This window comes from Bacillus rossius, chromosome 1, assembly GCF_032445375.1.
Source record: "Bacillus rossius redtenbacheri isolate Brsri chromosome 1, Brsri_v3, whole genome shotgun sequence".
Lineage (NCBI taxonomy): Eukaryota > Metazoa > Arthropoda > Insecta > Phasmatodea > Bacillidae > Bacillus > Bacillus rossius.
Window position 1 is genome coordinate 117,395,113 of NC_086330.1, and position 13,602 is coordinate 117,408,714.

General features: G+C 33.0%; 1 protein-coding gene across 8 annotated transcripts in view; it reads left to right on the top strand.

Annotated features, from left to right (window-relative positions):
- Positions 1 to 13,602, top strand: part of LOC134543001 (OTU domain-containing protein 7B-like) — a 107,554-nt gene that overhangs the window by 20,997 nt on the left and 72,955 nt on the right. For all 8 annotated transcript variants that reach the window (XM_063387727.1, XM_063387665.1, XM_063387675.1 and 5 more), the window contains 2 exons: positions 1 to 83; positions 1,191 to 1,361. In XM_063387727.1, the coding sequence (XP_063243797.1) occupies positions 8 to 83; positions 1,191 to 1,361 (247 nt within the window). In that variant the 5' untranslated portion in view covers positions 1 to 7. The remainder of the gene's footprint in view (positions 84 to 1,190; positions 1,362 to 13,602) is intronic.

Sequence of the window (13,602 nt, forward strand, 5' to 3'; positions counted from 1 at the left end):
ATGGGGAATGGAGTCCAGCTTGGTTGCAGAATTCATAGCCCAGACTGGAGCAGACTCGGCCACTGCTCTCAAGTGTTTGCGAGGTCAGTTCACTAGAAATGGTATTAAGAACAAGAACGATGTTGTAAATCAACCTTTTCATTTGAAATAAAAAATCATTACATACCTAATTTTTTGAATGTGTACTGTCAAAACAGACATATTATATGAGTAAAATATTTAGTAAAACTGGATTGAAATATATTTGTATTTTGTTATAAAAAATAGAGGGCTTCCAAACACAAGCATCTCCAGTATTTGTTCTTTATTTACCTGTGAAACAACATTCTGATCTTTTAAATATGTGTTACTAGCGACCACAGATGTGGTCTACTAATGTAACGTCAGTTAGATTTAATAAGTATTGTAATTATCAAGTTTTCGTGTTTGGTGTTTTCCAAAATTATATACATACTAACACGTGTAACAGATAAACAGACAAAAAAATTAGGTACCTAATAAAAATAATATTGCTCTTAAAAAACATGGTTTGATAGATCAGATATGATATGGTATAAAGGTTAAATTTGGTCTAAATTAAATGCCTAAGGTACTAACATATTTAAATGGATAAGGATTATATTTTGTCAATATTCAGAAATACCTAACAGGTTATTTTTGAACCAACGTTGAAAGATAAAATAGGTTTTTGTGTTACCCTTAGAAGATAGATTTATGCTATCACAGACTTTTCTTAAGGACTTTTAAAACCTACAATTCTGAAGTACATTTATTTGATGTATAAGTCATTTGTAAGTCAGTGTAATCCATGTATGTGCCTTAAATGTGTTTTTTTATTACGTTATTACAAAATATCAAGGTTTCTCTACAATCTTTAAATGAAATATGAATGTATTATATACATAAACCTTCTGGAAGAAATTCTCTATACGATGTTGAAAATCTCATCAATATCCATTCTGTAGTTAAGAAGTAGTAAGTGAACAGACAAATGTGGATATTGTCTTAGTTTTATACTATTTAAAAATTAAGTAATTAAGTAAAATGGTGTGTATACAGGTAAATAAAAGTGCGTATAAACACTCCCATTTATAAAATTGTATTAATGAATCAATCACATTAGTTAATTAATATTCATTAATTCTTAATTAAATGATCTATGTAATTTGTCTTTGGTTTTTGATGTGCAGATAAAAATTGGGACATAATCATGGCAATCCAAACTTACATATTTGGCCCGTCTCCGGCGATGTCTTCCACCTCTGGGGCTGTGGCTGAGGAGAATGGCAACGTGACCGAGAGCTGCATCACTGCCACCAGGCCCAGTCTGCACAAGTCTGCTGCAGTCGACGTTACAGACAGTAAGATAGAGTCTTTACAATTTGCATCATCCACAGTGTGATATTTTTGCAGTTTTGAATTGTTTCAGGTTTGCTTAATCTCATAGCATTGGGTGGCAACGTACACAGGGGTGTGCACAAGGAGGGGGGAATGGGGTGACATATTCCATTAACCCCTCTGAAATCTTTAAAAAAACTCTTATCAATCCCACCAACATATGGAAAGAATTTGAAAGCTTAGCACGGGCAAAGCGGTTCTAGTCACCCTCCCCCCACACCCATAAAATTTAAATCCTGCATATGCTCCTAAGCATGTATACTTAAAAACTATTATAATATTACTAAAGCATACATTTAGATGAAAATTTCAACTTGTAAAAAGGCAGCGCTATCTGGACATCAGCTAAATCCCTTTTCTTATCCTGGGTTGGTGAGAAGCCAACTTCTGTTTACTCATGTTTGAGCCAATGACAAACCCTTCAACAAATTTGAGATCAGCTAAGACTAATTCTAAACTTTGCTCGTAGCATTTTTCACATGTGTATATGTATGGAGTATATTTCGAGCCCAGTAAGTACAGTCGTATTAATTGGAAATGCCAAAAAATGGGAACAAAAAGTTTGTAACAGATTTGGAGGCAAGTTATTTGAGGAAGCTTGGTGGTAGTATCTAGAGGAAGCTGTGTTTTTGTACATTGTGGGCTCCTGCAACTCTGTGTTGCATTCCCTCAGGCTCGTACGCCTCCTTTATTTAATTTTTATTCCTTAAGGGCCCTTAAATCTCACCTTGAATCCTATAAAACTCCCTAATAAACATGTTATTCCAGTCATATAAAAATTAAAAACAAAAATACATTGTACTGTGTGTATAATTTAATATGTTTAATTATTTCATTGAAATAATCTGTAATTATTTCACAGTAATATTTTTTTAAGTTTTAATTGCCAGGCATAGCTATTTCCAATATGAGCACAATTACCACACTCAACCTCTGGGTGAAGAAAGAAGAATATGCAGACAACAATTTTCTGAATCAAATTTTAACATTTGGGAACACATACCAAACTTTCAATATTCTAGCTATTATTGTTTCTATTAATCTTATTTACCTTCATTTTATAACAATCCATGATGATTTTATTCAGTCCTGGAAATGCATCAAAACATAAACTTTCACCACACAACCATTCAAAGATTTTTCCAACATTAATTTTTTTAACAAAATGTTTAATACCATTTTATTTTATCAATTATTCAATATTTTTTTTTAACTCTCCATATAAATTTTGATTATAAATAAACGTATTAAAATTTGTCTGTACAAAATTAACATTGCAAAGAACAACCATTGTGTTGCTGAGCAAATAATAATACCACACTACAATATCTTTTGCCATAAAATAAAATTTCTTCTGTAATTTTACAGAATGCAGCTTCAATATGGTCACTGTTAAATTGCATCTATTGTTTTAAAGAGAGAGTATTAACCCTAAATACACCAATCCCTCACTTAGCATGACTAATGCATTTCTAAAAATATTTGTGTTATTCGAAATTGCGTATTTTAGAGCATTAATCTCCATAGATAGCAAAGCTAATTTACTTAATGTGTTCCAAAATGTATAAGGAAATATTCTTTACAGAATATAATTGTGTAGAATAACACTCAATGAAAAATATTTCCACGAACTTACCGTGTTTTCTTGTATAATCGTTGCACATTTTATTCTAAAATCAAGTTTGAAAAGTAGAGGTGCGAAGAATATGCGGGAAAAAAAAAAAATTTTGTTAGGTAAAGTTATTCATAAAAACAAAACCCGTTCATGGAAAGTACGTTTATTTAAAAAAAGGTGGAGTATACAAGAGCACGCCAAACAATCTATATTAATAATTGCTTAAACAAAAACCTTTCTTCAACTTTAAATAGAAAAACCAAAACTCTAAAGCGAACGCAAGCCACTTGAATCTGACGTGAACTAACGTGTCGTAGTACACACTTGCCACGAAAGAATGCGGGCTATCAAATGTAGTTAACTTGGCACCTGACAGAGAGCGCGCGTTGTATGCACTCGGCGAGATATTGATATTCGACTACGTGCGCGCGCTCTATACGGGAAGCAACTTAACCAAACATGACTGATGCGCTGGCTACATTTTTATAAGCGGTACGCCGCGGCAACACAGACAATCAGATAAAGGAAATAATGTTTAAAAAGTCTTTATAAGAAAATTTACACGTCAAACAACTTCATATTTCTGTTAATTAAATAAATAAGTGGTAATGACCGAAAAATAAATTTTAGATTATACCTACACCGCGGCGACGCAGACGATCGGATAAAAGAAATAAAGTTTAAAAACGTCTTTTTAAGAAAATTTACTCGTCAAAGAACTTCATATTTTTTCGTTAATTTATTAAGTAAGTGGTAATGACCGAATAAATATTAGATTTCTACTTTAAAATACATCGTTTTATACGGAAAAGATACCTACACAAAGCGCTCGGCATCTATTAGTGGTACCAAAAACATCATGCGACGTTTACACAAGTTTTTTATCCCAATTTTGACAGCCTAAAATATGGTTGCGATGATTACGTGCATGCGACCATTGTGCGATAAAACACTGTATTCGCGTATCACTATTTGGTTCACACCAATCCTGTCAGGCCCGTGATTCTTTTTCATTGCACCATTCATTTAACAACCTTTTCAATGTGAATCATGTGTTCATTTCTGATCCGGTATCTAATGTCAAATACATTCCTGCTAGTATAAAGTATAACCAAAGCATCAGACTTATATAAACGTTTGATAGAGTCCTTATTTCTTACAGTATGGGCAGACATTGTTTTGTGTTTGTGCGTGCAAGTTCCCTGCCACTGGCTAGACTGAAGTTCATTAGGGCCCGGTCTGTTGCCAGGCGATAACAGCATGACTCGGCGGCATATACGCGGACGCATAAACATCTGGTCCTTTACACTCCATATCCACAACTGAACTTGCCATAGCAGATGTTTATACAACAGCTGATAGAAAGTCCGACCTGCCCGCGCATCTTTCCCCCCTCATATAGCTAAGTATGCCTCTATACATCTGTTGTTTACTGAGTTGAAGCAGACTTCGAGACGTCATTCCTGGTATTTTTTTTTTCCTGTGGAATTTTTGTGCAAACTGAAAAATTACAGACGTGCTATTCAGGACTGGGGTAGTAAAATTAACATTGTTCTAAACAAATTTGCGCAATTTGAAGATGTGCTAAGTGAGGGATTGGTATATTTTATCATGGCAGACGTAGATATATTTTTGTGATGTTATTCTCACTGCTTCCATTTTAAGAGTTGAATGTTACAAAATTTTTCCCTAAATAATACACGACATAAGCATGTAACAGATATAGAAAAAACAAGGATGACATACAGTAAATGAAACGATTGTCCATTACTAGGTACTTACAAGCATTAGAGAGTACGTAAATTTACATACATTCACTATCTTTCGAGGCCTGAATACTTTGTTGATATGTCGAACACGTTCGTCCACAAGCATTGACGTATCATGAAACACAGAGACTCTGCCGCGTACATCTCAAGTATTCATTTGAGTAGCGATGGTTACTCCAACTGGTGGTTGTCCAGTAGCATGGTAGCAGATGTGGAAGTCGGCCGCTCCGCACTCTGCTCTCGCGGTGTTGTTGACATCTCAGCCAAGTAGTAGGTATCATACAGTAGGATGCTACTACACATTGTGTCTTGTTTGATTCTTCACATGGTCCAGCATATCACATAATTTTTTTTTAATAGTCATTTCTGAAGATGATGATGATAATAATTTATTTCCTATTTTTTTACACTTTGTTAACTATATTTAATTAATTAACCAGGAAATTTAGCACTCACGAAAGCAAGCTTGTATGTGAGTGCATCTAGTCACTTCAAATTATATGTGGTATTTTGATGATTGTAAACATTTGTAAATGTATAGTAACTGAGAAATAAATATAGAAAATATAACCTAAGAAACTTTACATTAGTTATATAAAGATGAAAGTTAAAAAGAGCAATTTATTAAAATTCAATATTATCTATAAACAAAAAACGTAGTATAAATTATAACATTGTTACATGAATAAATGATAATATAATTAAATAAAAATTAGTATATAAGTAAAGTACAGGTAAAAAGTTATAACAATATATAAAACTTACTTAAATACTAAAGCCATCTCTTCATCAGTTAAATTACGTAGCCAAATATTAACATATTTTTTCTTTGAAAATAATTTTTAGTTTTTAGTTTTGCAGGAAGAATAACAACAATTTTTGGAAGCAAAAATTCTAAAGATCTCTGAGATATTGTTTTATGAAATTGAGGGATTTGTAAATTTATATTCTGTCTATGCTGTGTAGGATAGTTATGATCTATATAATTTAACTGATTATCCCTTTGATACATATTAATAATTGCAGCTCTAATAAACAATCTTTTAATATCAAATACATTTAATAGTTTAAAAGTTCCTTGGATGGGTACATGTGTTTTTTTTTGAAAATAACTCGTAAAATAAGTTTTTGAATTGTTAAAAGTGGCTTAATTGACGTTTTACTCATCCCTCCCCAAGCCAGAATGCCATACTGCATAACAGACTGAAAAATAGTGAAGTAAACCATTCTAATACCTTCAATAGATAATATTGTTCTTAGTTCAACGAATTTATACACTATTTTTCGAATCTTGTTCGTAAGATAAGAAACATGTTTATCCCATTTTCGAAAAGAGTCGAGCACTATACGTAAGTATTTTATATCCTGTACTCTTTCTATGACACTACATTTTTCACAGTTAACGTTTATTTCGTTACATACATGAATTTTTAGTTCATATTCTATAGGTTGACCCAAAATATTGGCAGAGAAAGTAATATATTTGGTTTTATTTATGTTTAGAGAAAGAAAACTATCATCTAATATTTCTTTGACTTTTTTAAGTTCGTTATTTACCGTTTCAAAAACCGAAGGCTAATTGTCGGATGAAAATAAAATTGCAGTATTATCTGCAAAAGAAACTATCTGCCCCGTTATGTCTAAGTTACATAGATCATTTATATATATCAGAAACAAAATTGGCCCAAGAACACTGCCTTGTGGGACGCCTATATTTATATATAGGATGTCTCCTAATTTATTATTTACTTTGACTCTCTGAGATCTACCCTCCAAATAACTTTTAAACCAAGTATTTGCCAAACCTCTTATTCATACTTTATCCAGTTTATCTAAAAGTATTTTATGTGAGACTATCAAAAGCCTTAGCAAGATCCAACATTACACCAATATATTTTTTATCTTGTTCTATGGCTTTGTGCACAAAGTTTGTTACTTTAATTAGAGCATCATTTGTACTTAAGCCTTTTCTAAACCCAAATTGGTTTACAGACAGTATTTTGTTGTTATCCAAAAATGACATGAATTGTTTTTTAACACATTTTTCTATAATTTTTGAAATGTTGCTTAATATAGAGAATGGTCTAAAATTTGAGGATGCAAAGCTACCCCCTTTATGCAATGGTATGACAATAGCTTCCTTGAGCCGTCTAGGAAATTTCCATAAACTTAAGCTTAAATATGCTATATGAGCTAGAGGTTTGCACAATTAATTTATGTCTGTGTTCTTTTAATGTTTACACTTATCTTATCAGAACCCAACGCATTGGAGTTTTTAATTTCAGAAATAACTGATTGTATATCATATTCTCACACAGGAGCTAAGAATAAAGACCCTTGAACAATTTTTGTAGCAACAGAATAATTTTGGGGCTTATTGCTAGAATTATTTTTAATGATTTCTGAAGCCATAGCATTTCCAACATTGGTAAAATATCTATTTAGTGTGTTTGCAGCTTGCTCAGGATTTGACATGGCATTTATTATGTTATTATCATTTAATACAGTTTTAATATCTACTTTTTCATTTTTTGAGCCAGTAACCTCTTTAATAATATTCCAAACTTTTTTAGAATCATTTTTTGCTTCAGCAATTTTTCTTTTATAATAATTGTCTTTAGTTATTCGTATATAAGAGACGTAAGCCTATTTCTGTAGTCACAAAATGTTTGTCTTAGCTGCGTATTAAATGGTTGTTTAATTTTGTCTCGTGTTCTAATAGATTTAATCAACCCGATTGTAATCCATGGTTTTAACATTTTTACTGACTTACGTGTATTTACAGTAAGCAAACTAGCTTTGTCTATGTAATTTTCTATAAAATTTACAAAATTATTTGTTGCAATATCAACATTTTGTTCATTTAATACACAATTCCAAGACTTCGAATTCAAGAAAATCAGATAAAATTTTTCCATTAAAATTTGTTTGTATATTGTTTTTCCTAAGAGACCTTTGACACACAATATTGTAGCTAATAACAGTAGCAAAATGGTCTGTAATATTAGTGTGTAACACAGCAGCATAAACGTCATTTTTATTTTTTATTTTTGCAAACGCATGGTCTATACAGGTTTGTGTGAAAAGTGTTTTGCGTGTATATTTGTTAATACAAGATGCCAAGCCATGTTTAGCAAGAATGTTTAAATATTTTTCTGTGTATTTATCATAAACAGTCGGACATATATTTATATTGTCACCAACTAGCATTAATTTTGAAGTATTGTGAACGGTAAAAGCATTGTCTAATGAATTAAGGAAGTCGTCAAGACACCCAGAAGGAGATCTGTAAACTGCTAAAAGCTAAGCTTGACTTGAAACAGCGGCGTCGCCGTAACTGAGCGCGACAGTGACACGCAAGCAGACTGCTATATGCATACTATTGTTTGTTGTGTTGCTTCACTTCTACCATAGCTATCACTCTTTCAATAAAACTATTTATTTAACAAACTTCATGTTCAATGCACTTGCGAGCACTGTAACTCTTCAAACATTTGCTGTTTGAAATAATGTTGTGTTTCTAGGTACAATTTGTTCTTTTTTTATACCATTTTAATGTATAACTGTAGAAAGATAATATGTATTTTATTTTATGGTCTAAACATTTTCTATTTATCAATACCAACTTGATTAAATAATCATCATTTTCGAATTTTGTTACTTGTGTATACTTTCTATAGTCAAAATCTCTTTATTTCCCGTGTAGGATTTATGCTTTTAAATTGGGATTTTGAGCATTTCCCTATGTAAGTGTAGATGGCGGCTGCCATAGGGTGGTGTATATTGGGAATAAAGTTCCTATATATACTTGTAATATAATGAGAAAATGAACCGTATAAATATTTAGTGCATTAACAGAAATTATACAAATCAAATAGCAAAACAAACATGAGAATGATATTGGATTAAATTAGCTGTATTATGACCCATAATCCATAGTCAGTTACACTAGTAACTCATAAGTAGTATTCAACCAAACTTCTCTCAAGTTTACCATAATCTTTGTAGAATTCATATAGTCTTAATGACAATGTATACATACTATGAAAATAATCAGTTGCAATCTTTTTCAATAAAAAAAATAATTACCAAATGAAACGACTTGCTAAAGGTTTGGTGGACTAAGACTTATAAATTGAGAAGTGGTCACATGGCAAACAACAAAAAAAATCTACCCTCGGGTTGCCACAAGCATAGGAACCCAACCTAGCTTGAGAGCTACGCTGGCTTTGTGCATACCAGCAACACACAAAAATATATTTAATAAAATAACTTGAGACTCTACTCAACCATATCAACTATCAACTGTACACTGACTTAGCTGACCCAAATAATAAAACCACACAAATACTGGTTAATCCATATTTATATATTTCCTCTCAACCATCTGAGGATAATAAATTATTCAATTTTCTAACTGATTTTTCATATTCTATCATCACATACCATTCAACTTAATTCTAGGTGTTATACAGGTAATGTATTTTTTTATGCTTGAATTTTGGGCTGTTTGTACTTTCTTAACTGACTTAAGTTACAATTACACACTAACTTGTGATTTTTCACTGACTCCAGTGCATAGAAATTATGGTTTATCACCTTAGTTCCTCTAAAAGGGCCATCGTACAAAAGAAACAGCTTCTTCATCACTTTCTTCCATAGTTTGCTGGTTGGTTAAGTACGTCTTAGTACTAAATCTCCACTTTTGATGTTCTTTAGATGTGATGGCGTTTTCTGCTTATTTCTAGACTCTGCGGCTGAAAGTAATTGGGCTCGCACAAATTATTGAAAGTCTTCATGAGTAAATGTCGGTTTATTATCTTCTCCTGTATTCTTGTCACACTTCACACCTCCGATCTTGCTCTGCCGCTCCACTGGGTAACTCAGTGGATATGTGCATTGCTTCACCGATTCTGTCTAGTTACAAATTTGGGTTGAGCACCTGGTCTGGCTGACCAGTCGAGCTTCACCCCCTGGGTTCCTTGACTTCTTGATGAATACGTCAGAGCAGATGGGTTCTGAGGCTCTTGACGTGTGAAATATACTCCTGGGCTTGTTGAGGATGATAATGCTTGATTAAACCATGAGGTGGATGTGTTGTTAGTAGTAGAGGTTTCACTGTGTTGCAGTCGAGTACCTTGTTGTTTACTAGAAGGGAATCAGTTGGGGTGGCTGATGATCTTAAAAAAATGAAGATCTAGGTGGCCCTTCGGACATGGTCGAAGATTCCTGTTGTTGAGACCTATGTTGTGCATTATTTCTTCTTGTTTGTTCGTCGAAATTACTCTCCTTGTCCCGTCACTGCTTCCCCACCATATCTTCGATTTTATATTTGGATGACTATTAGTGTGCTCTGAATGCCCTTGATAGTACTGCTGGTCTTTGATTTTCCCATAGAACCTCCCTTTTCCTTGCCATTTCCATCTGTAGGTGTTGATGTTGGCTGTCTTAGGCTCTTGCTGTCGGTGGTTACCTGTCTGGTAAGACTGTTGGGTTCTGGGCAGGTTATTGTAGATTGGTTGATTCCTCAACTGGTTTGTATGTTCACCAGACTCCTGAAATGCTGAATTCTTACTCATCCGTTCTAAACGATTGAAGGAGAGGAGTTGTTCTCTACATTTGGTGATGCTATTGTAGTTTCTTCCCGACAAGTGCACCTGGTATTGAATTGTAAGTTGCAACAAAATAATTGCCTCAAATTCGTCATCACCTATTAGTAAATCTATAATCTAATTACCTAGTATTTTCGAACATGGCACTCAAATAAGATTTGAACGATTTGTTCTTTCACGGTTTGTAGCTTTCTGTATGAATTTAGGCCTTCAAATTCCCTTGGATTTTCATGTTTCAGTATTGCTGTAGGAACGTACACCGGAATGATGCAAAATCAGTGATGGTGGCTTGTACTAACTCCCACAAATAAAATGCATGGTGTTTTAAACAAGAACTGAGACATCTGAGTTTGTCTTGCTCAGTGAGGTTAAACATCTTTGCGTATTCATCAAACTGCTTAAGGAATCTGACTGAATTTTCGTGTGAAGATGCAGAAAACGTAGGCATCGCCTCAACCCAATATCTGGTTGGGGGGTGAATCAAGGTGACGGGATTCATTGTCGTATAACTTTTGTAGTATTCATAAAGTTTAGGTGTGATGTAGCTGGTACATGTGAGGTTACGTTATAGTTGGTAGTCACCTTCGGTGCTGAAACAACACTTGTTGACTTCTCGTCATTTGTTCGTGACACATCTTGTAAGTTGATTGCCTGGATGTTCCTCTTCAACTCACCTACTCTCCTGTCGACAGACATGACGTGTTCCTGAATAATCTGTTGTCTTTTCCCGTTACGATCACCCATTTCGGCTACCTCTTCCCTAATTTCTCATACCTTTTCATTGATAACCTTACTGGCCATGTTTTTACAATCTGATTGATCTTGGACTAGGCTAACTTCAGTCGCGTTCACCCTGGTTGTTATCGTGTTCATCTGAGTAGTTATCACCTCTTAAACGTGATTTAAATCTTACCAAAATTTTTTGTTATTCTCGTTACATGCTTTACGAATTTCACGAACCTAATTTATTTACCTGTCGCAATTGTGTGATGGTCTTTAGTTTGTGTTTTCGTTCAGAAGGTTATTTATCGAACCTACTGTATCCTGCACTTTCGCTAACTCTTCACTCTGCTCACAAAACTTGTGCTCGACTAATGTTGTGATCCGAGTTTCATTTTTCTCCATCCTATCATTGTGTTTCAAACCTGGTATCTAATGTTTCAAACTGTGTCTGTATACCATTCTTTTGAGCTTCCATCTGTGTACTCAGTGATTGTATATCTTTGCCCTGTGCTTACAGCTTCATTATCATCAGGATAGATGCATTCAAATTTTCTCATCAGGATAGATGCATTCAAATTTTCAAATACATGGAGTTATTACCTACACTTCTAGTATACTGAACAGATGTTGTAACTACCTGTTCATTTGCCAGTGCAGGCATCTGCCGCTCCATAGGTGTAGTACCTGGTAATTCCCTATGGTTGTCCGTCATTGTCCTGTTGTCTATACCATTTGGCTCATTCAACATCACTACACTCCTCAGTGTTCTCTTCCACCTCTTGAATACTGAATCTGTTGTTTTGTCCTGCAAGAAATATGGTGACTGATCTCCCTTACTTATTTTTCTTAGTTATGTTAAATCACTAATGTGTCAGAAACACTACAAAACTTCTCTTTTTGTGCCCTCATTGTTGTACTGTAATTATTCCACTGTATTAATCAGTAATTATTTCACTGTAATAATTTTCTTTTTATTTAATTGCCAGGCATAGCTCTTTCGAAATGAGCACAATTACTACACTCAACCTCTGGGTGAAGAATGAAAAATGCAGACAACAATTTTCTGAATCAAATTTTAACATTGTGAATATGTACCAATATTCAATATTCTAGCTATAATTGTTTATATTAATCTTATTTACCTTTAATGACAGACATGATGCTTAGATTCAGTCTGGAAACTGCACCATAAACTTTCACCTTACAATCGTTAAAAAAAATTCCGTTTATTTTTTTAACGTAATGTTGAATACCATTTTATTAAATTCTTCCATTTAAAAAAAACTCACTGTTACAAATTCATTATAAATAAACTATTACAATTTCTCTATACAAAATTAACATTGCAAAGAACAATCATTTAGTTTATGAGCGAATAATCATACCACTCTAACTACATTTTGCCACAAAATAAAATATATATTTTTTTTTTTGTAATTTTACATAGGTATTTCATTTTAAACTCTGTGGCAGAAAAGCAATGTTTCACTATGGTATTTAGCTCCTTAAATACTCTTTGTGCCGGCATTTGTGTTAATAGTGACACAAAGGATTTTTTTGGATATTAATAAGTTTTACTTGTGTTTAACTATTAGTAAAAAAGAATGCTATTGATTTTCATGTATAGCTGAAGATAACTTAAATCTTTAACTAGCTCCTAGAAAACTCCTTAATTTTTATTAGTTTGAAAAGGTATAAACCATCATTCCTGTTTTAATCTTAAAATACATACTGTCTGAAACCCTTTATGAAAAAATTTAGTGTGTTTTCTAAATTGTAACATTTAATGAAAATGGGTACTGTTAAATTTCATTAAAGACGTAATGACTAATTATTTATGTTTCAATGATGTGGCTTACAATAAAGTTTTATATAACATGTAAAATTTAAAGCATTTAGACAGACTTTGTTATAGTGTGAGTGGGCCTTATATCCATTAAAGTTGGGTTTGTGTACTCTTTCAATAGTACAGTTTAAACTTTTTTGCCCTTTTTAGTTCCATAAGTATGTTGGAAGGATGAGAGGCTGTAGTTTAGACACTTATCTAACCAAAAGGCTGAGATGCTCAAGGTGGCATTTGAAATGACGTGATGGTCAGTCTGCATGCATTAGAACAAATTTACACATTTTCATATTTTTATAATCCTGTAGATAATAAATATTAATCTCTGTTGTAAAGTTATGAAAATGAATAATTCCAGTTTCATATTTTCAACTATATTCTGAGAAGGTCTTGTTATTCTTTAGTGATGATTATGTATAATTAAGATGGAAAGTCAGGAATATTTTTATAGTTGTAAATTGGAAAAGAATAAAGAATATTTCTATAAATAAGAAATATGTGCCGTGTTTGTGTGCTGAGATAAATCTATGAGTGTTAATTTATGGTATTTGTTTGGGTGATTTGGTAAGGAATGAAACCAACTATATTACTCAGTTGTATTTAACTAATCAGCGGGCTGTAAACTATTCTATATATATATTT